General features: G+C 36.3%; 3 protein-coding genes across 4 annotated transcripts; 2 read left to right on the top strand and 1 right to left on the bottom strand.

Moving 5' to 3' along the window:
* The first annotated feature begins 837 nt into the window (after window positions 1-837).
* On the top strand, window positions 838-15,096 carry LOC127803430 (sucrose nonfermenting 4-like protein). 2 transcript variants are annotated; one of them, XM_052339649.1, is made up of 13 exons: window positions 838-1,762; window positions 1,945-2,032; window positions 3,709-3,891; window positions 4,333-4,440; window positions 4,520-4,579; window positions 5,140-5,229; window positions 9,912-10,055; window positions 10,599-10,743; window positions 10,813-10,986; window positions 12,354-12,417; window positions 12,526-12,598; window positions 14,154-14,274; window positions 14,696-15,096. In XM_052339649.1, exons 1-13 carry the CDS (start codon window positions 1,641-1,643, stop codon window positions 14,785-14,787), a joined length of 1,464 nt encoding a protein of 487 aa, XP_052195609.1. In that variant the 5' UTR covers window positions 838-1,640; the 3' UTR covers window positions 14,788-15,096. The 2 variants fall into 2 exon arrangements, with proteins under 2 accessions (XP_052195609.1, XP_052195617.1); XM_052339657.1 differs by having other exon boundaries at window positions 842-1,762; window positions 12,529-12,598.
* A 733-nt stretch (window positions 15,097-15,829) lies between these two features.
* On the top strand, window positions 15,830-18,628 carry LOC127798081 (pentatricopeptide repeat-containing protein At3g05340). The gene has a single exon (XM_052331390.1). The coding sequence runs from the start codon at window positions 16,090-16,092 to the stop codon at window positions 18,079-18,081; it is 1,992 nt and encodes a 663-aa protein (XP_052187350.1). The 5' UTR covers window positions 15,830-16,089; the 3' UTR covers window positions 18,082-18,628.
* On the bottom strand, window positions 18,536-20,372 carry LOC127798102 (putative UDP-glucuronate:xylan alpha-glucuronosyltransferase 5). The gene is made up of 2 exons (XM_052331423.1): window positions 19,655-20,372; window positions 18,536-19,570 (listed from the first exon to the last, which is right to left on the bottom strand). Exons 1-2 carry the CDS (start codon window positions 20,370-20,372, stop codon window positions 18,549-18,551), a joined length of 1,740 nt encoding a protein of 579 aa, XP_052187383.1. The 3' UTR covers window positions 18,536-18,548.
* Between the last annotated feature and the right edge of the window lie 479 nt (window positions 20,373-20,851).

The raw sequence follows: 20,851 nt of genomic DNA, 5'->3' as shown, positions 1-20,851 counted from the left end.
AGAGTATTAATAGAAAATAAATGATAACATAAATATGAAAAATTTAAATTAATTAATCATGAAAATAAATAAAAAATATATTTTTTAAATATAAACAAGATAACATGTTTGTATTAATAATAATGGTGAAAAAAAATATTAATGATAATTTTGATGTTAAGGGTGATTAGTTAAAATTTACGTCTTAATAATGTAAATATTTTTATTTAGATAGTGTTTATTAAAATGAGTAAAATAAAATTATAATACTTTACGAACTAAAATATAGAATAATCAAGATAAGTTTGATAAGTAATTTAAGATTTTTATTAAATTATTTATTAATTTTTTAAAAATATATTAATATTTTTTTTATTATTTATAAAAATCAAAATATACTTATATTGAAAAAGAAAAGATAAACATATCTGAAAAATTCAGATAAGAAGTCACGTAATTTTTTTTATAAGGATCGTCAAATAAATTTAACAAATATATTAGAAATGACAAAAGTTCGAAATATTTTTCATATTTTAATTTTTTTGATCTATATATTAGTTAACAAATATTAACTTACTAATTTAGGATATATTTTGAGGGTTTAGATATTTTATATATTTGTGGAGTAATATGATATGTATATATGTAATTTACATAAATAACATAAATATCTTTTATTTCATTGATTTGGGTGAGAGTATTTTAGATATTGATACATCGCTGTGAGTTCAAGATGTACGATATATATCAATTATATTTTTCACACGCAATTATACATACGTACGACCGTATATTTGTTATTTAGTGCAACAGTTCGTCTCATTTTGGTAGCCCCACTTGGCCTTCCTTCTGTCTTTATATCTTCCTTTTTATTTTATTTTTTCTCAGATTCTCCATGCTCGGTAGAGTCTAGAGATTGCGGGGCACTAGAAAGATTCAACGTCCAACAATGTCGTCACTCGCCTACGTTTCCCGGCAAAACTAGGGTTTTCCCTCTTTCTAGGGCACGTTTTTCCGCTGCAAAAATCGTTGAGATTGACTCATCGGCATCGCCGTCATTTTCGCATACAAGTTTCGGAATCTAGGGCTTCGTAATTGCCCTGCTTTGGATCACAGTGCTTGAATTTCTTCTGACGATGTTCTCGTTCCTATTTGGTTGTGTTCTGAAGACTACTTTAGTTGTGAAGTTTTGGCTGGAGTTCTCGGCAAGAGGAGCCTGTATTTAATGGTATAGCAGAGTTGAACGGCGTTTTCTATAGCAAAATTTCAGGATTGGCGAGGTTGATATTTTTCTTTTGGTGACTGTGATCTCTTTGGGGGTGGGAAGGACGGTTCGACTGTTGAGTATTTAGCAAGCTGGTGCTTCGTTTAATTTTGTGGCTCTGCATGTTGGATTGTTAAGGGGTCCTCTGCTGCTTCGTGGAGGATCCCAAAAATTGCGGTTTTCTTTTGGTAGGAAATATTGCGGTTTTTGGACTGTGGGTTTATAAATTCAGATACAATGCTGCTCTATTTCTTGGCTAAACAATTAAGGTCAAGGAGGAGAGCATTTAGTTGAGTTTTTATTTTTCAATGGTTTTCTCGTCCGAGAAGTAAGGCCATGTCGTGATCTGCATATTGTTGTTTGGTTTTGAGGATTTAAAACAAATTTTTGGGGAGAGATGTTCCGTTCTGGTGCAAATACCGAGCATATCAATAGCGGGTCAGGTACTGTGTTGATACCTACGCGATTTGTGTGGCCGTATGGTGGCAGTAGGGTATTTCTTAGTAGCTCCTTCACCAGGTGAGTGATTTTAATAATTGAGATTTTATGCTGGTACTGCTACTGTTGTCATTCTAGGATCTTTTTATCTCACAGTTATGCTGCTCCTTTGGTTATTTATGTTCGTATTGCTGGTAATGTAATGTGGATAATGCTGATTAAATAAGTAATATGACTTTCCATTGGATTTCTTTTTTGGGCAGGTGGTCAGATTATATACTAATGTCTCCGGTTGAGGGCTGCTCCACAGTGTTTCAGGTTATCTACAGCTTAACACCAGGATACCATCAGGTTATATGCTACTATGTTTGGTGAGCTATAATAATATTTGTTCTGTGCTTCCTGGAGTTAGGATTTGTTGAGCATAGGAGGGTATCAAATTAATCTTAATACAAGCACTAAGCTAGGTTTAGGATCATCATAATTATATAAGCTTGCAACTTGCTAGTTATTCAGTCAGGTGAGCAGAGCACGGAATATGCTATTTTTAAATTTGTCACCTTGCCATTGTGCATCTGCTTTATCTCGTTGCTTGTAGATGTTCATGCATCCATTTGTTGATTATTCATATTCATGTAAAACCTACCGTACAATTTATTGGTGGGAATCAGCTCAGAATCAATTAGTTAGGCATGTCAAGCTTGAAACAAATTACTGCTTTATGGTACTGAGTGTTGGGAAAATAGGAAAATATATGTTAGCAAAAAAAAAAATGGCTGAGATGAGATTGTGAAGGTGGATGGGTAGAAAAACTAGGAGAGAAAGGTTTATGACTGAACAAGTTCATGGGATTAGCATTTGCAAAAGACAAATGGAGAGAATTGGTAGAAGATTTGGACATGGACAACCCAGACCAACACATACACCAGCTAGAATCCTTTTATCACAAAAACTCAGAAATGTGAATGGTTCCCTTAATACAAAACAACTTACTCTGAGCACCATTAAAGCTCCCAAATTCCTCTCCCTCCAAATATGCCAAACATTTAAAAAAGGAATAGATTTCTAAACATAAAGCTATCTCTGTTTCTGGCAAGCCAGATTCCTGATCTCGGAAAAAAAAGGTTAAAATAGTGCCAAATGTCTTGAGCCACTTTTATAACAAGAAATGATCACTAATCGACTAGCTTCTGTCAACTTTGTTGCTTACAATGAGCTATCTCTGTGTCTTTTTTATTGATAATTCCTTTTCAATTAAATGTATAACATCTGTCAGATTTATTGCTTACAATGAGTTTATCAAATATATCTCCTTTATGCATTTTCCGAAGTAGTTTGGATAGTGAATAATACAAAAGTTCAATTAATAATTTTTTTTTTTTTCGGGTGTGTGTTATCAAGGGGATGGGTTTTAATGTAATAAAATCTACATTTGAGTTTTGTATTTTTGCATATAATATGCAGAATTAATAATGCTCATCTTGTGGTGGACAAATTATGTCTTACCTGGTTTTGTTAGTAAACTACAAATTCCATTTTCCAAAATTGCCACTTCTGTTAGTTATTTGCCCAACTTTTCAATGATCCTTGAGTTTTTAGCATAGTTTTATGCTTAAAGGTATAGAAAACCATGCATTTTCATAGACTGGATAAATAATATCATCACTACATCCTTTTTCAAGGTAGATAAACAGACATTCTAATCTTCATACATTTTTTTGGGGTTCTTGTTCCCGAGGTTGTCAACTTTCTAATAACTTTTGAGAAGGCTTTGAGAAGGTTGTATAATCTTCATACATTTTGTAGACTTGACTAGGCTTTGAAAAAGTTGTGTAAAGATGAAATATTAAGTCATGTAGCTGATGGTTTCCCACCAAACGTGCATTGTACAAGCTTGCTAAATTGGGCAGGAAATTCACAGCTTTTATTCCAAGAATGAATTGTAATCAAACAATCCTAGATGTGTACCTCAATTGTGTCTTAATTCTGATACTGATGCTTGGATATTTTGTTTTCATTGCACGCAGTACAAGTTTTTTGTTGATGGAGAATGGCGGCATGATGAAAACCAACCTTTTGTAAAGGGAAGTTTTGGGTTGGTGAACACTATATTCTTAACTAGGGAACCTGATGTGGTTCCTGCTATTTATAGTTCTGAGATGCCAGCTAGATCTAATATGGATGTGGATAATAATCCATTTATTAATCTGGTAAGAATGTGTTTTAATACTTAACTACATTTTATTTCTGAACAGTCAATTTACTGGGGGAGTTTTACATGCCAGAGGCAATGATACAGGAGTCACACTCTAATTCTTATCCTTTTAGATAAACAAGACCATCACTGCTACAAGCACCCTGGCTTTTGCAACTTCTTCTCAACTTTAATTTTGATACTGAAATAATGAGTGTAAAATAATTTGTATTCATATAATGTTGCTGAAGTTGTCTGGACCCATATATTTACTTCCAATGTTATGTGGGAGAAGAAATTTTCTTCTGGATATAATGTGGAAACAGTAAGTACAAACACATGATTGTGAGTAGGTTCTCTACAAAGCCATGTGGGTGGACTTGTTCGGCATTTAGCAACCGCCATTGTTATTCAGTGCCATAAAGTAGTAGGTAATTTCTTAAATTATGCTTTGCAGGAAGCGGTACCAAAGATATCGATGGACGATATTGAGATCTCTCGCCGCCATATATCCGTTTTCTTGTCAACACATACTGCTTATGAGTTACTTCCTGACTCGGGGAAGGTTAGGATGCTTTCTTTTAATTTATTGGTCACTGTTTTTTGATTTCGATTTTAGCCTCAATTTGCTTCTACTATTGCAGTTAATTGCCTTGGATGTTAATTTACCAGTGAAGCAAGCATTCCATATTCTATATGAGCAGGTAAGTTTGCGCATTCTGACTCTTGGGGCACCAGGGAAAGATGATCACGTCCTTTTTGTAGTCATACTTCGGGTATTGTTAGCTGTGTTTTCTCTGAGTGTTTAGATAGAATGGTTAGTAGTATCCGAAGTGTGGTTTATATGCATTGAGGATTGATAAGAAGTTTCTTGAGATTACTTCCGTACCTCTAAACTGGATGGTTTCTTTGTCCACTATTGTGCTTTCCATGCATTACTGGGCTTAATGTACTGTCAATTCATTCTTCAGGCTGATGGTAAGAATCAGAAACCTAAGCTCATCCCTCTATTTTAGAGAACCGGTGCCAGTGCTTTGCAGCTGCGCTAAGAGATGACTTATAACACTGTCCATTGTGAATATGTTTTACTTTCTTAGAAGTTCCCTGGATTTTGTTTTGCTCTTTATCTTGGTCTTCCTTTCTATTCCACCACAGTTCCTCATATGCCCCCTTGTTTGTTACGTGCAGATTTTTTCTTTGGGTGCAGTTGTTACTTCTAATTAATGTCCTCGATTTTATTTTGTCTGGTTAAAACTATTTGCAGGGAATCCCTGTGGCTCCTCTTTGGGATTTTTGCAAGGGTCAGTTTGTTGGTGTTCTTAGTGCATTAGACTTCATCTTAATTCTAAGAGAGGTATGAATTATGATAATCAACTCTTGGTGTACTTGTTTTATTTAAACTGGATCATTTGGATATTGTTTCCTTTGGATGAAATCTGAATTGTTGTTCTTAAATGATCAATATCTCAAAGTTCATGTCGGTCATGGATAGACCATGAGAAATTCTTTATTCAGAGTTAGCACACTTGTCTTATTATTCTCCTTCTTGTCCTCCTTTTTCTGTTCACTTGGTCAGTAGAGGCTATTTTCATAGTCCTCTTGGCTGGATTTGTGGCCCTATATGCATAGTAGGAACCCAGAATGGTATGCCCCAGTAGTTGATGGAGATCAACATAGAAATTTCTTCTGAATTCTATCACCGAAGAAAAAAGAAAAGAAAAGAAAAAGAAAATAGCAATGTCTTCTAAATATCACCGTCTTCTCTTTTTAAGTGCAGGTTCTAAGATGAACAAGTGTGCGTGGAGAAAATTTGAAGGCCTTGGAATTTCTTGAAATTCATATTTGATTAACATTGTAGTCACAGCCTTGACCAAAATAAAGAAAAAAGAAAAAATGGTGTGTCGTACCTCAACCACTTGGATGGCACAATTTTCCCCAGAAAGACTCAAATGTGGTCATGCCATGACAAATGGTGAAGTTTGTTAGCAAAATGGACCATTGGTGATATTTTACTGAGCAAAAAAAGAAAAAAGCAAAAAAAAAAAAAAAAAAAAAAACTGATGATATTTACTTATTAGATAAAAGAAAGGTGAAATTCACTGCATGAGACTTGAAGGTATAGTGACATGAAAAATGCTGAAATGTATTAGCAAATGTTGGTATTTTATTTTGCCTATACAAAAAAAAGGTGGAATTCATAGGTGAGATTGAAGGTCTGCTGAGATGTGATCATCTAAACACTAATGCCGTTCCTGATGTGAGTGTGGCCATATATTTATGGACAATGTTAGATTTCATGAAAAAAGGGGATATAAGGGCTTCTAGGTTCTTTAGTTCTTAAAATGAAGTTTCTCTTATGTGGATTGGCCGTATTGAGATATGCATATATATATATATACACATATATATACACTATTTAATTTAGATGCATTTAAGTGATGAAGTTTCTGGTTGAGGCTGAGGTTCATGGTGCCTTTGGATTGTGGTCTCTTTTGCTTCGACTTTCTTGTTTGCCTTTCCTGGTAGGGAATATTAAGTTTTGCGTTAAGAGGCATCCAGTGCATTCAATCCATCTATGAAAAGGTATGATCAGTAAAGCAAGGATGGTGGAACCACTTTACTTCCTAACGCTCAGAGTCAACAGGGTCCCAAAATTTGGATAGGGCCAATTTTATCCTTTATTATGCACATCAACTGTCTAAATTCAAAGATAGAAAATCTGTTACTCTTGAATCTACATGTAGTGCTGTTTTATCTCTCGAAAGTTGACCTCGTCATTCTTCCCAAATGAGCCATATCAAACAAAATGACACTGAACTCTTATGCTTTTGTTGGGAGAGGGATGGCATGGGGTGGGGGATGGATGGGTACATAATGGAATGGAATGGAGGGTTAAGAAGAAATGGAAAGGTTGCTACACTCCCCCTACTGGGAAGAATGGAACGTAAAGGAGGGTAATGTAACTTCACTGATAATAAAAACAAAGTGACAATTAATGCCCTTCACTTTCAAAATAAATTGTAAGATACGAAAAGTTGAATTCAATTACAACATATTGTTGCTTATCACTAGGCCATAAGAACTCAAAAACGATTATTATTACTTAAAACAAAAAGTTTATACTTTCAAGATGAACCAACAATATTAGTGATGGAAGTTTACGACTCCACAATCAGCTGCCGTAAGGGAATCATTTGCATCAATAACTCTTTGTGCTTCCTTTGGACACCCAAGTAAACATCTCAATGTATTAGGTGTCTTCCATTATGAAAAAGTAAATGTAGGTTTTTTTTTGAGTTAAGGATAAGTTTGGGTTTTTGTATAAATAATAAGTGTAAATAATAAAATCAATAAAAATATGTACTTATATGTTCCTTCCCCCTCCCCACACCCCAATCTGGGGTGTGAGGAAGAATGGGGGTACCCTCCCTTCCTTTCCCCTTTCATTATGAAACTCTCCCCCAAACTGTCAGGTTCCTAGATCTGACCTAGGGCTTCTGAAGTAATGAGCAAGAAATTGAGAAAGAGAGAGAAATCAGAAAGAACACAGAGAAAGGGAGAAAGATGAGTGAGAAAACTGAGAGAAATTAGGGAGAGAATTAAGAGAGAAGAATTCAATCTGTTATTACTCAACATTCCCCCCAAAATAGTCTCAAGTAGCTTATATAGCTACTCTTAAAGACGGTTCTTTCAGTTACATATTGTAACTGATAATTTACAGCTGTCAATTAACATAACAGAAATGTAACTTAAAGTTTACAGAAATTACTGTATTAACCCTAGGGTCTTGATACAAACAAGGGAAAGAGTTTCCCCTCCCCCTTCCCACCCCCATCCAAACAAAAGTTCCTTCCCCTGCCATCTCTAACTCCCTTAACAAGTATATATTGCAGCAGCTTATGAGGCGTTAACTCCCCAACTTGCCCACATATACAGTGCAAATTGACTAAAATGTGATGTCATTAATCAAATTATCTACTGACCAGATAATAATATCCACTTCTTTGGCTTTCTACAAAATCAAATAGACAAAAATGTTGTCCAGGAGATTTGCAGAATCGGATTTAGCTTTTCTTCTTAGATGGAACTCGTGGCATGTTATCCCAAACACTGCCCCAACTCCTTGTGCAAAGTAAATCACTTGAAGAACCTCCATATGCTCACCGACCTTTATCCTGTGACTTTCTGCTAGCAAGATACCTCACGACACCTGTTTATTTTCTACTTGAATGTATGTTACAGTAGAGGCCTAGTGGTATAGAGTTATGGACAAAATAGCTGGAAAAGTTTCTTCCAGTCTTTTCTATGGTTTTTATGGTGCCAAAACTTCACTCTCCCCTCCTACAAAGCATGGGCGGTTTAGAAATATGTATTCATTTCCGTGACATTCTTTCACAAGACAAAGCAGCCTGTGGAGTTTTCCCAAAATGTGAGAAGATTCACATTTAGCAGCCATTACCCTCCTAAACATCTTTTACATGAAAATAATCTGAAATCTATGTTCCCAGCAGAAAAAAAGGACAGTGCATGAGCTCCCCACTTTGTAGGGTTGGGTGAGCTTGTTTTTGTATGCAATCTTACCCTTGCTTCGCGAAAAGGCTGTTTCCACATGTCAGTTTTCCCAATAAAATGTATTGAAAATATTGTTTGATGATTGCAGGGACATCTTCTCTGTATTTAAACTTCTCAGTCAAGCTACAACTTCACAAGGGGAAAGTATCTGAGATGAAAAGTCCCAACTGTTTTATAATTTTATAGTTTAGTTATTTTAGAATATTAGGAATGCTTTAATTTTTAGTTGCCCACTTTAATTAGCATTCCTAGTTTTGTCAGATTAGGATGTCATGTATTTTGTTTTCTAATTTTGTTTGGTTTTCTAGTTTGATGGGTATTTGTTGAGTATGTACCTCACAATGGCAGGAATTAATTGTTTTGATTAGATTTGAATACAAGATTTGGACCTCCTTTCATGAGTATTCTTCTTCTTCTTCTTCCTTTCCTCTCTTTCTCTTCTTCTGCTTTTGTTCCATGTCAGTATTCTAAGGCTTTGTTTGGCAGAGTTAATAAGGGAATGGAAAAGACTGGAACGGAATGTAAAATATTTTCTCCTTGTTTGGGAGAGTTGGGGATGGACAATAATGTAAAATACTTTATTCTTGTTTTCGGAGAACAATAGAAATGGATGGAATGAAAAAATATTAAATAACAAATGACCAATTAAGGTTAATGTTGTCAACACGTAAACGTAAAGTTTTCCATTCATCCATTCTCCTCCAATTCAAGACAACAAATAGAGTTTTGGAGGAGAGTGGATTGTTTCTCTCAAACAAGAACCCTCTTCCACCCATTTTCATTCCATCCCCCCTCCTTCAATCACATTGTAAATGATGATATGAAGATATCCACAATTCAGTTAAAAGCTCTTATGTGTGTTGCAATCCCACATCGGCGCTGGAATGGGGATTCATGTGGTAGATAAACGGCCACTGACTGCTCTTCCAGTTAGCAATTGTATGGAAGTGGTGGGTTGGTGGGTCCCGCTTTCCCTACTACATGGTCTCTGTTCAGCTCCCTGTTGCCATGTGAAAGGATTGCTTTCCTCTTCCCCCTTTGTATTACCATAGACAAAAAAAAAAAAAAAAAAGAAGAAAAGAAAAGAAAAAAGATTTTATGTGACTGGTTGTTGTTATGGTCTACATCTTTCGTGCATATGTGTTTTCCCATGGATGTAATTCTTAAAATTTTATTATCTGTTTTACAAGAAATTTCCACCAACAGTTCCGAGGTTTAATGTTAGTATGCCTTTGGTAGGTTTTTATCCTTTGCTTCCTAAAAAAGGCATCACATATGCACCTTTGGATCAAAGTCATTTCAGTTTGAGGCTAGCCGAATACTTTTTGCTGAAATTTTACTTAAGGACATATACTATTCTTCTTTGTTTTATTAAATTGTTCCCATGGGCTTTTGCATCTCCCCCTTTTTTCAAGTCTGTTTGCAGATTCCTATGGACTAATGCTGTCTGACCTTTAACCCCAGCTTGGGAACCATGGATCAAATTTAACAGAGGAAGAGCTTGAGACACATACCATATCAGCTTGGAAAGAGGGAAAATCACGTCTGAACATACAAGTTGATGGCTGTGGCAAGTTGTACTCAACAGATATGAGACAGCTTGTGCATGTAAGTGATTCTTCTGCAGCATAGAATTGGTTTGTTTTTACATGTATTTATATCTTTATAATCCTCTTCTAACAAGGGATGTACGGAACACCAACCATGGGCAATGACAACATGGTTTACATAGCCAAGGATTCTCATTCACTTTTATATTCTTATAAAATACTCTATAGATTTACTGTGCAGACAATTAATAAGCATTTGGTTGCTTTACTTGTTTTTTGATTACAGAAAGTAAACAGGTCTCTGCATCTTTTCTGTTTTTGCTAGATATTGTATATCTTTTCATTTCTAGGAAAATTACCACAATGCTTGCTTTATTTCATTTGGACACATGCATCTATAGAACATATAATTCCTGTATTCTTCTGAGTTATTGCATTGCCCCAATGTAAAACTTGTTTCAATAGGCTGGGACTTTTGATTATCTAAGAATTTTATTTCAATTGTACCTATTGGCTGTTGCGCATTGTCAATGAAGCAAATGATCTTCTTTCTAGATTTTAGATCTGTTTCTTTCTAATGTATATGATGGGTAATTTGTAGGCTGCGCCTAATGATTCTCTAAAAGATATTGCTTTGAAGATTCTAAATTGCAAGGTGGCTACAGTTCCTATTATTCACTCTTCTTCACAGGATGGTTCATTTCCACAGCTACTGGATTTGGCTTCCCTGTCTGGAATCTTAAAATGTAAGCAACTTCCTTGCGTCTTGCTTCAGGGCATATGACTTCCTGCTAACATGTTAACATACTTTTCAGGTATTTGCAGGTATTTTAGGCATTCTTCCAGCTCTTTACCCATTATTCAACAACCAATTTGTTCACTTCCTCTAGGTACATGGGTTCCAAAACTTGGGGAATCTATTGGACAACCATTTGCAATGTTGAGACCAAGTGCCTCACTAAGTGCTGCCCTGTCTTTGTTGGTCCAAGGTTACTTCCTCTGTTTTCTTTATTCATTTGCCAGAGTTTCATGGTAATCTTTTGGAAATGAAATTTCTTGTCAAAACACACTTGTTTTTAGCTGAAGTATTATTTTTTGATAATTAAATAAGAGAGGGAGAGCTGGAGGGGGGCATTTAGTTGATTAAATTTTAGGACATGGATGGGGACTTGATACATGGTACATCTGCATCCAAACATACACATGAAAAATAATAAAAATTTCTGTTTTATGCGTCTTTTATTTTCTATAAGATGTAACAGTTGTTTTCTACTTCCTACATATTGGAAATTAAGTTTGAATAAAATTCTCATATGTCTATATAGGAGGCTCAATTGTAAACAAACTCTTGACATTGATGTCTATCGAAGAAGGGATTAATAGTTTATACTAATGTTGTTCTGATTTGGATGGTAGGACAAGTTTGGGAGTTATTGATGAGTGTTGTTGCTCGATTCTTTTATGACATGACATCTTATTAGAAGTTTCCATTGTTCATAGGCTGAATTTTATTTATTTGTGAAACCTTTACTCCAAAAGTAATGCCTAAACAACGAGGATTCAATTAGAAATGTCTATTGTTCTCAGGTTGAAAATTATATATTTGTGAGGGTTCTATTCCAAGAGTAATGCCCACCAAGGGACCTATTCTTCTTCTTCTGTTGTTGGAGATGAAAGGTTTGTGGTCTTGAAAGAATTTGAAAAATGCCTTCAAATTGGTAACCACCTTCTTATAAAGCAGTTCCTTGATTAGCAACTGTCTTCAGCTGAAGCATTTAGGCTTGTTTTATTTACTAGAAGGTGGCTATTCATTCGGTTTCCTCCTCTTCTTTCATCTCTGCCACATTGCAAGAGTAGTTTTTTGTTGTTAATAGACTCGTAATTCTTCTAACCAGTACTTACTGATTTTTTTTTAAAGACTAGAAAATTCTTCTAGAAGTACTCTGGTTATTTTGTGATCACAACGTACCATATGTATATACTATGGATTGGTCAGTTTGTATTAAAGGCAAATTTTCCATGAAGCCCATAACCAACATTTTATGGATAGTTGAGGAGGGCTGATATCATCCTTAAAGAAAACAGCCTATTCTTTTCTCAAATAAATAAATGAATAAAATAAAGATACACATAAAAATGATTAAAGCAGCCCTAGTCTTGACTTAAGCTATCTTCTATCTCATCCACATAATGGCCTTGTGTTTTAATGGTTTTATAATCAGAATATTGAAAGGCATCCCTGGTGCACAAGGCTCCCCACTTTACAAGGGTCGGGGAATTTTTATCAGAAGATTGTCTACCAAAAATTCTATACCATCTTCATTGCTTCTTATCCATTTGCACCTCTGTTTTGCAGCTGAAGTTAGTTCAATACCTATAGTGGATGATAATGACTCTTTGCTGGATATATACTGTCGAAGGTGACCTCCTGTTTATTTGTGTACAATGCAGTGTTTCTATATCCATTTGAAACTTTTACATTTCATAATTAAAGCTCATAATGCTTTCTATTTCTCCTTTTGTTTTAGCAGTGATATCACTACTCTGGCAAAAGACACAGCTTACGCACTGATTCAACTTGATGAAATGACTGTTCATCAGGTAATTATTCAGACTTTGTTCAAGCAATGGTTGCAGGTGTTTTTACTGCTAACAGAACTGGTCTATGCATGTGTGCCATAAGTTTCTTTTAAAGGCCATACATTTTGAAGAATAATATTCTCACATTAAAACTTAGAAGACCTAAAATAAAATAGGAAGAAGCAGAAAGACTGTAGGCCTCCTTACTTCCATACATTCTACCCTCATTTGAATCTTAAGGTGTGGCATGCCCCATCCATCCACCTATCCATCTGTATAAGGTTGTGACTGTCATCATTGTTGTTGATGTTGTTGTACTGTTTATTCTGTCTGGAAATGAAAACATGGCCTCAAGAGTTGGGAAATTTGGTACATTTAGCATGTTATGCGAACTTTTATTATCTTAACATGGGCCTCTGATGTTTCCTACTCTGTTCTTTAAGTGGATCTAAGTCTGGGTGGCAGCTGCTGATAGTTGTTGAGGGTTCTTTCTTTCTTCTTTTTTATATTTAGAGGTGGTGGGACCAGTGCTTATGGAATCAAGGCAGGGGTTAAAGTGCAGAAGCACTTTCAGCATTTTAATGCAATTGTAAAAATCCCTTTATTTTATCACACGGCTATAAGGTTAACCTGTTGTATGATATAGAATGTTAGGTAGTTATTAGGTATCAACAATTCAATATATGCAACATACGAGCATGACTATGTTGAGGATGATAGAAAGGATGTGTGCTATACAAGGATAAGGTTGTGATGACTATTGAAGGTAAAATTTGTGAGACATGTCAATGATAGTTCGGATGTGTGAGATTAATAAGCATGACATGAGATACAATGACCTTATAAAAAGATAAGGTCATGGATAGAGATGATTGTCAAGCTAGAATCCATGTAGTCAATTCTGCCTAGTGGGATCAAGACCTGGTTGTTGACATGTTGTCATCTAGAGGGTGACAGGATTTCAAGGAGTACCCTTGTAGCCCTAGGTTTGGTCTAACCAAATTTTTGCTTGTCATCTTTGTCTTTAGTTTCCTCTGTTCTTTCTTCTATTATTCTCCTCCCCATGCTGGTAATAACTGCATCCTAATCTTACCCAGATTTACATGGGATTTTTTCATCACTACCAGTCTCAAAAACATGGTGTTGGATAGAGACCTTGCTATATATAGAGGCATTTCTGATCATGCTTCTTGACACTAGTGAGATTCATGTAGTTGTGTTTTGGTTAATAATTCTGAGATCAATAGCGTTCTACTCTTCAGCAAGGATACTAAAATTGTCTAAATGCACAAAATTTCAAGTGTACTTCTCCCCCCCCCTTGCTGAATATTCTTATTCTCTATAGTTGCTGGTCTTAATTCAGTTTCTTTCTAAATATTTTGTAGAATCTGGTGTGAGTACCCAAAATCTTTTATATACTGGAAAATTCACTGTTCTGGAATGATAACCATGATTTTACTTTGAGGTTGAATAAACAATTAAATAAAGTGAATCCTATCCAATGAAAATTGGTTTACTTTCATGGTTACATACACGAGGGAGCTCAAGATGCCGGTCTGTTTTGTTTGATTTTCAGGCATTGCAACTGGGACAACATCAACATGCCAATTCTTATGGCTTCTATAGTGGACAAAGATGTCAGATGTGTTTGCGAACTGACTCTCTGCAAACAGTGATGGAGAGGCTAGCAAATCCCGGTAACTCTTCTACCATATCTTGATGAATACTGGCACTTGTTTAGTACTTCCAAGTATGTTCTGGACACGGGGATTTATCATCTGCTGTATTAATGAAGTTGTTTGAACTTCTTTCCTAGCACACATTGTGAAATGTGACTTTCTTTCTCTCCAGTCTTTTCTGTGTTTTGCTTTGTTGACATAGTTATTATTTGTAATGTGGAAAAAATAAATTTTTCTATAAATATGATTCGGCAACAGCAAATCATTGATAGAGGAGCACCAATATTTTCTAGCAACGTAATACATTAGAGGCACAAAATAATTCCTCGTAAGAAAAAATATCCATGATGGCCTGTTTTCCATTTTGTTCTTGGGGTTCTTAAAATGTTTTTGAGTATTTTTTTTTTTTATTTATTCTTTTGTGGTGAGATATGTGCAGGGGTTAGGAGACTTGTAATCGTGGAGGCTGGGAGCAAGCGAGTAGAGGGAATTGTTTCATTAAGTGATGTGTTCAAGTTCTTGCTGGGTTAAGCCCAACTGATGAGTGATGAAGAAGAAGCGTCTCAATTCTCGTGGTTTATTTATTTAGTCTATTTGTTGTTGGGCTTAGGGTTCAGTTGTGTCTCCATTGCTGCTGGCTGTGCCTTTGTCTTCCGCTGGACGGGGCCTGCCTTCATTTTCTGAGGCTGCCGGTTTCGAAAAGGATTAGAGAATTCTGTAAATTGAATAACTCACTTTCTCCCCTTTTTTTATTTTTACTTTTTATCGAACATTATTTATCAGCTCATGAGTGTAGGGTTCGGATTCTCGCTGATTCCAACGCTTCTTCTTCCATTGTCATTCACTTTTTTATCTAATTTATATAATTATTTTGTTGACGAATGATAACACAAAAGGTGCACAATGCACAAAACTAGTTTTTTCTTCATAACAAACAAAGAAAAAAATAAAATAAAATTCATGTTACAGATCTCACAATCAGAGATTAAGACTTTGTTTAGTGAGAAGGAAAACATGGATTGATTGTTGAGGTTACCCATCTATTATTGGTTTTGGTTCAACTTGTCCCTTTACATATATTTGAGATAATTTCGTAAGGTCTCTTTTATACTTGTGTGTGATGGAGGTAATATCCAAGTAATTTAGGGGCGCCTAAGACTTCAAACCTAGGCTCAAGAGCCATTATTTTAAATTGTCGTATAATTAGTAATTAACTAAGCCAAAGCTCTCATCCAAGAAATCTTGGAAATTTAGTTTGGGCACCTGCTCATCTCATCTATACTCTTGAATAGTATCACATATTTTCTATCTTGTTAAATTTAAAAATTGTATGATTGAAGTATCACTAGATCACAAAATAAGAGATAACAGAAGTAATATTTTAAAATTTGAATTCTCTCATTCGAAAGAATTTATTACTCATCATTAATTATTTAGATTATCACTTTTATGGTGATGCTTTTATATTTATTTGAATTATACTAAAAATCAAAATAAACAAAGGAACTTTTAATGATAATGAATTAAAGGTTGTATGTCTTATGTCTGTCTTAAGAAGTTAAAAAAGTCTCAATCCCCTCTCAAGCAAAGCAATTAGTCGAAAAAGCGAAAATCTGTCTTTAGTTTAGAGTGACTGACAATTTGGCAATGAGCCAAGGTTTTGTAGGCGGAAAGTCCCTCACACCTGGAATTTTCTTAAGAAGAAAAAGCACCCCACCAGTGTTACTAAAAACAAATTTATAGAAATCCTATATATATAAAGAACATCTTTCCTTGGTTGTTGCTTTTCCTGACACAAACAACCAAACCGGTGGGCGTCTCTCAGCTTCATGGATGAAGTCGAGATGGGTCTTTCAGAAACTGGGCCCTCGCCTTCCTCCTTGTCTATTCTCTCTGTTATCCCCCCTCAAGATTGTGTCTTGTTCAAATCCTTCTTCGGAAGCATCAAGATTTGTCCTTAACCACGTGGACATAAGCCTCCTCCTCTCTCTTTGTGGAAGAGAAGGCTATGTCTTTCTGGGTTCTTCCATTCATGCCTCAATCATTAAGAACTTTGAATTCTTTGACCTCGACAGTCCGTTTAACCTCAAAAGTTCTCTTCTTGTTTGGAATTCTCTCCTGTCCGTGTACTCAAAATGTGGGGAGTTGCGTCATGCACTAAAGATGTTTGATCACATGCCAATGAAAGATACCGTTTCTTGGAATTCAATCATATCTGGAATTCTAAGGAGTGGGGAGCTTGAGATGGGTTTTGAATATTTGAAACAAATGTATAATTCGGGTATTTATCGTCTAGATCGTGCAACTCTAACAACAATTTTATCTGCGCTTGATGGACCAGACATGTCTTGTGTAAATGGGATGATACATGCATTAGCATTCTTAACTGGATATGAGGGGGACATTGCTGTTAGGAATGCTCTCATTACTGCATATTTTAAGTGTGGGAAGTTCAGTTCAGGAAAGCAAGTTTTTGATGAGATGCTTGAAAGGAATGTCATCACTTGGACGGCTGTGATCTCTGGCCTTGCTCAAAATCAATTCTATGAGGAAAGTTTGAAATTGTTTGTAGAGATGTGTTGTGGATTTGTAGAACCTAATTGTTTGACATATTTAAGCTCACTTTTGGCATGTTCTGGTCTCCAAGCACTAAGAGAAGGTCAGCAGATTCATGGCCTTATCTGGAAGTTGGGACTTCAATCAGATGTGTGCATTGAAAGTGCATTGATGGACATGTATTCCAAATGTGGTAGCATGAGACATGCTATGGAAATTTTTGAGGCTGCTGAAGTGCTTGATGAGGTTTCCATGACCGTCATTCTTGTGGGCTTTGCACAGAACGGGTTTGAGGAGGAAGCCATTAATATCTTTGTCAATATGGTGAAGGCAGGAACTAAGATTGATGCAAACATGGTTTCAGCTGTTCTTGGTGTGTTTGGTGTTGATACCTCATTAGCTCTTGGTAAGCAAATTCATTTGTTGGTCATCAAGAAAGGCTTTGATTCTAATCCCTTTGTCAGTAATGGGCTAATTAACATGTACTCAAAATGTGGTGTGCTGGAGGATGCAACTGAAGTCTTTAAACAGATGCCATGGAGGAACTCAATTTCATGGAACTCCATGATTGCAGCTTTTGCTCGTCATGGAAACGGCTCTGAAGCACTTCAACTGTATAATGTCATGAAATTAGAAGGTGCAGAACCGACTGATGTCACATTTCTCTCCTTGCTTCATGCTTGCAGTCATGTTGGGTTAGTAGACAAGGGCATGGAGTTGCTAGATTCTATGGAAAGAGATTATGGGATCACCCCAAGGATGGAGCACTATGCTTGTGTTGTTGACATATTGGGCAGAGCAGGGCTTGTGAATGAAGCTAAGGCTTTTATCGAAGGATTGCCAGTAAAGCCAGACACACTTGTTTGGCAGGCATTGCTTGGTGCTTGTGGCATTCATGGCGATTCTGTACTTGGGAAATATGCTGCTGATCACTTGTTATTGGCAGAACCCGATGGTGCTGCGACTTACATTTCAATGGCCAATATTTACTCTGCCACAGGAAGATGGAAAGAGAGGGCAAGAACTATTAAGAGAATGAAGGAGATGGGGGTTGCAAAAGAAACAGGGATAAGTTGGATTGAGATTGAGAAAGAGATCCACAGCTTTGTTGTTAGGGACCAGATGCATCCACAAGGTGAAATTATTCACGGTGTATTGCTGGAGTTGTTTAGACACATGACTGATGAAGGTTATGTTCCAGATAGGAGGTTTGTTCTGTACTACTTGAATCAAGATGAAGAGGTTCTTAGCAGTGGTATAGTTGGATAGAGAAAGAGGATAGCAGTTATGTTACCAAATTCTGTCTAATTTCATGTTTAGATGTTAGTATTTTATATTCAAACAACCTTTTTACAAATAATATAGGCCTTATACATGCAAATTATTTTTCCTTGGAAGTAGCTAGAATATCTGCATATCAGATCCAGTGGGAAAAAAATTGGAAAAAGAAGGAAAAAGGCTGAAGGAAAAGAAATAGAGAGAAAAAAAAAGGGTTTAAAAGAACCAATTTGGAAGGCAGAGTGATGAGAAGAAGAGGAGAAAAAGGAAAAATAAGCAGAGAGGGGAGAGAGAAAACAGAGATTTCTACACCTAAAATCATTAAGAAATCTCTTTTGCAATTTTTCTAGCATAACCATTGATTCCTTTCATTCCAGCTCCAAGATCTCTTCGTAGTTCATGAGTGAGTGCCGCAGTAAAATCAATCTGAAATTATTATTATTTTTTTCCTTTTCTTTTCAATTGCTCTTCTTGTCAAAGTAAGGTCTGGCAAGAGATAATACATGCGCAATGGTTGAAATAACCTTCTCCCTCTGAAGAACAACAAGAGAGAAAAAGATAAACAAAGGAATCAGAAGGTAGATTTTCCAAGTCCCCTGAAAAAAGGTACCATCCTTGTAGCTCTCTCTCCATTTTTTTATCCTTTCAATGTGTGGATCTTCTTGTATGGTGAGCTCACAATACCATTGTAGCTTTTTAGGCATGGCCTCATAGACCTGCAACCACCTCCGATGAGCAGAGTCACTGGCAAATCGATGAAGTCCCAGTATGTCCCAGTTACAGTCATAATCATCTGCAAGGCATATCCATGGTTTCAACCCCATGTAATGTATTACAGAAGAATTTCCAGGAATCTCATGCTTCTTGTCAACCACTCGATCAAATATCTTAAGGTGGTTTATCCTCGAAGGCCATCGATGCCACCAGGTAAACATCTCATTAAGAAAACCCTGATCAGCCTCATCATATGATGCCACTTTGAACATTTTTTCCATTAGGGTCTCAAAAGTACACTGGGATGGCTCAACCAACATGACCCCAGAATTGAACACAGAATCAATATCTGCGGCTGCTGACAGCTGTGGGTAAACAAAGAACTTGTCGATGTTGTCAAGAACTATGAGGTCAGCATCTATGTAAATAATTTTATCATATTCTGTGAGTTGCCATATCCTGAGCTTGCTGTAGTTCCATTCACTATAAATCTTTCTTTTAGCATGTGGACTTCGGATGCGCTCAATGTGCTTGATCTTCCATCCTGCTGCTCTTAGACCTTGCAGGGATCTCGTAGTTATATAGTCATCAGCAAGAAGGATTAAGTCTTTTGTAGTGTTAGTTTGGATGAGGCTTTGGGCCAAAGCTATTGCCCCACAAACATAGGTATCTGAAGAATGAAGAGCGGTCACATAGGCCTCCCTTGGTTTCAATAGATCAGTGTTATTGGCTGTGGAGTGTTCAGCTCTTCTCCCCACTTCTTCACCTATATCTAGCCATCTGAATTTATGAACCTCAACAGAAGTGAATAATCAAATTAGAGAGCATTGAGACATAGAACATAACTCACCTGGTTCTTCATGAGGAGGTGCAATCTGGCAAGTCCCAACAGGCATGCGCACCTTTTGTGTTAGTTTCCTCAAATGTGGCTTATAGACCAGAAACTCTTCTTCATGCACCAGGAGATCGTCACATCTAAAAATTTCACGCATGGGCCCACAAGAACCGATGAACACAGCATACACTGTCCGATCCCATTGATAATTACTGTGATTCTTCCATCCAGCACTCCTCACCAACAGATTAGCAGCCACTAGGTTGAGTTGTAACCTAAACACGTCCCTGATGCCTTCTTTGTCTGACCCTCTTTTGCATGGAACCTGAACAACCACCACATCAAGTCCATGATAATCCTCAAACTCCGGCATGGGGATTTCTGGGCATGATGGTGGACCTTCTATCTCATCTTCATCCATCCACTCCGGGAAGAAGTCTAACCATTGGCGATCCTTGTTCACATGATCAAAACGAACTGTGACTATCTCGACGAGTCCATGCAGTTGATCAATTTCATCAGCTCCTTCATCAATGTTAAGTAAACCAACCTTGATCTTCTTCCCTTGGGTTTCTTTCATCAGGACATTGTACCATTCTGGGCTCTGTGTTACATTCTTGAAGTGGTGAATGCTGTTTTGATTTGGTTTGATTAGGAGTAGAAGGGTAAGGGAGATAAAAAGGAGAGTGATGAGAGGTATTAATCTAGAACCAAATGGAAGATTCAGGGCCATTCTGGAGAATTAAAGATATGGGAGAGGTCCTAGCATATAACCACCAACTGAGTTTAAAGTCATTTCAACCATCCCTCCATCTTCTCCAAATCCACGACTAAATTGATCTTGTTTGGCACTTTAGAGATTAATTCCAAGCTATCAGAGATAGCCTTTTTTTTTCTTTTTTCTTAAATATTTTTATTCCTTTATTCAACAGTTAAAAAAGTCATATGACTAATTTATTTGACAATTTTGAATACTCATTAAAATTGTTTAACACAGGGGAGCTCTAATTTATTACTACTAAAATTGTCATAACCGTGGTCTATTTAATACATTGGTGTTATAACTGAGTATTTACTCTATAGAATCATAATTAGATTTCTTGCAACCTAATTACTCCATCTAAAGTCGTTTATTAAGATTTTTTTCACTCTCTTTTGTAACATACATAATCTATAAAATCTACAATGTTACTAAATATTGGTAACCTCCCT

Source organism: Diospyros lotus, chromosome 1, assembly GCF_014633365.1.
Source record: "Diospyros lotus cultivar Yz01 chromosome 1, ASM1463336v1, whole genome shotgun sequence".
Classification (NCBI taxonomy): domain Eukaryota; kingdom Viridiplantae; phylum Streptophyta; class Magnoliopsida; order Ericales; family Ebenaceae; genus Diospyros; species Diospyros lotus.
The sequence above is the reverse complement of the archived record's forward strand: the minus strand, read 5'-3'. Positions and strand labels throughout refer to the sequence as shown.

Bases quoted from the DNA above. Each gene is read 5' to 3' on its own strand.
- LOC127803430 (XM_052339649.1), top strand. From the start codon at position 1,641: ATGTTCCGTTCTGGTGCAAATACCGAGCATATCAATAGCGGGTCAGGT. The intron at 1,763-1,944 runs GTGAGTGATTTT...TTTTTTGGGCAG, and splicing joins CTTAGTAGCTCCTTCACCAG to GTGGTCAGATTATATACTAA. The intron at 12,599-14,153 runs GTAATTATTCAG...TTTGATTTTCAG, and splicing joins ATGAAATGACTGTTCATCAG to GCATTGCAACTGGGACAACA.
- LOC127798081 (XM_052331390.1), top strand. From the start codon at position 16,090: ATGAAGTCGAGATGGGTCTTTCAGAAACTGGGCCCTCGCCTTCCTCCT.
- LOC127798102 (XM_052331423.1), bottom strand. From the start codon at position 20,372: ATGGCCCTGAATCTTCCATTTGGTTCTAGATTAATACCTCTCATCACT. The intron at 19,571-19,654 runs GTGAGTTATGTT...GGCTAGATATAG, and splicing joins ACCTCCTCATGAAGAACCAG to GTGAAGAAGTGGGGAGAAGA.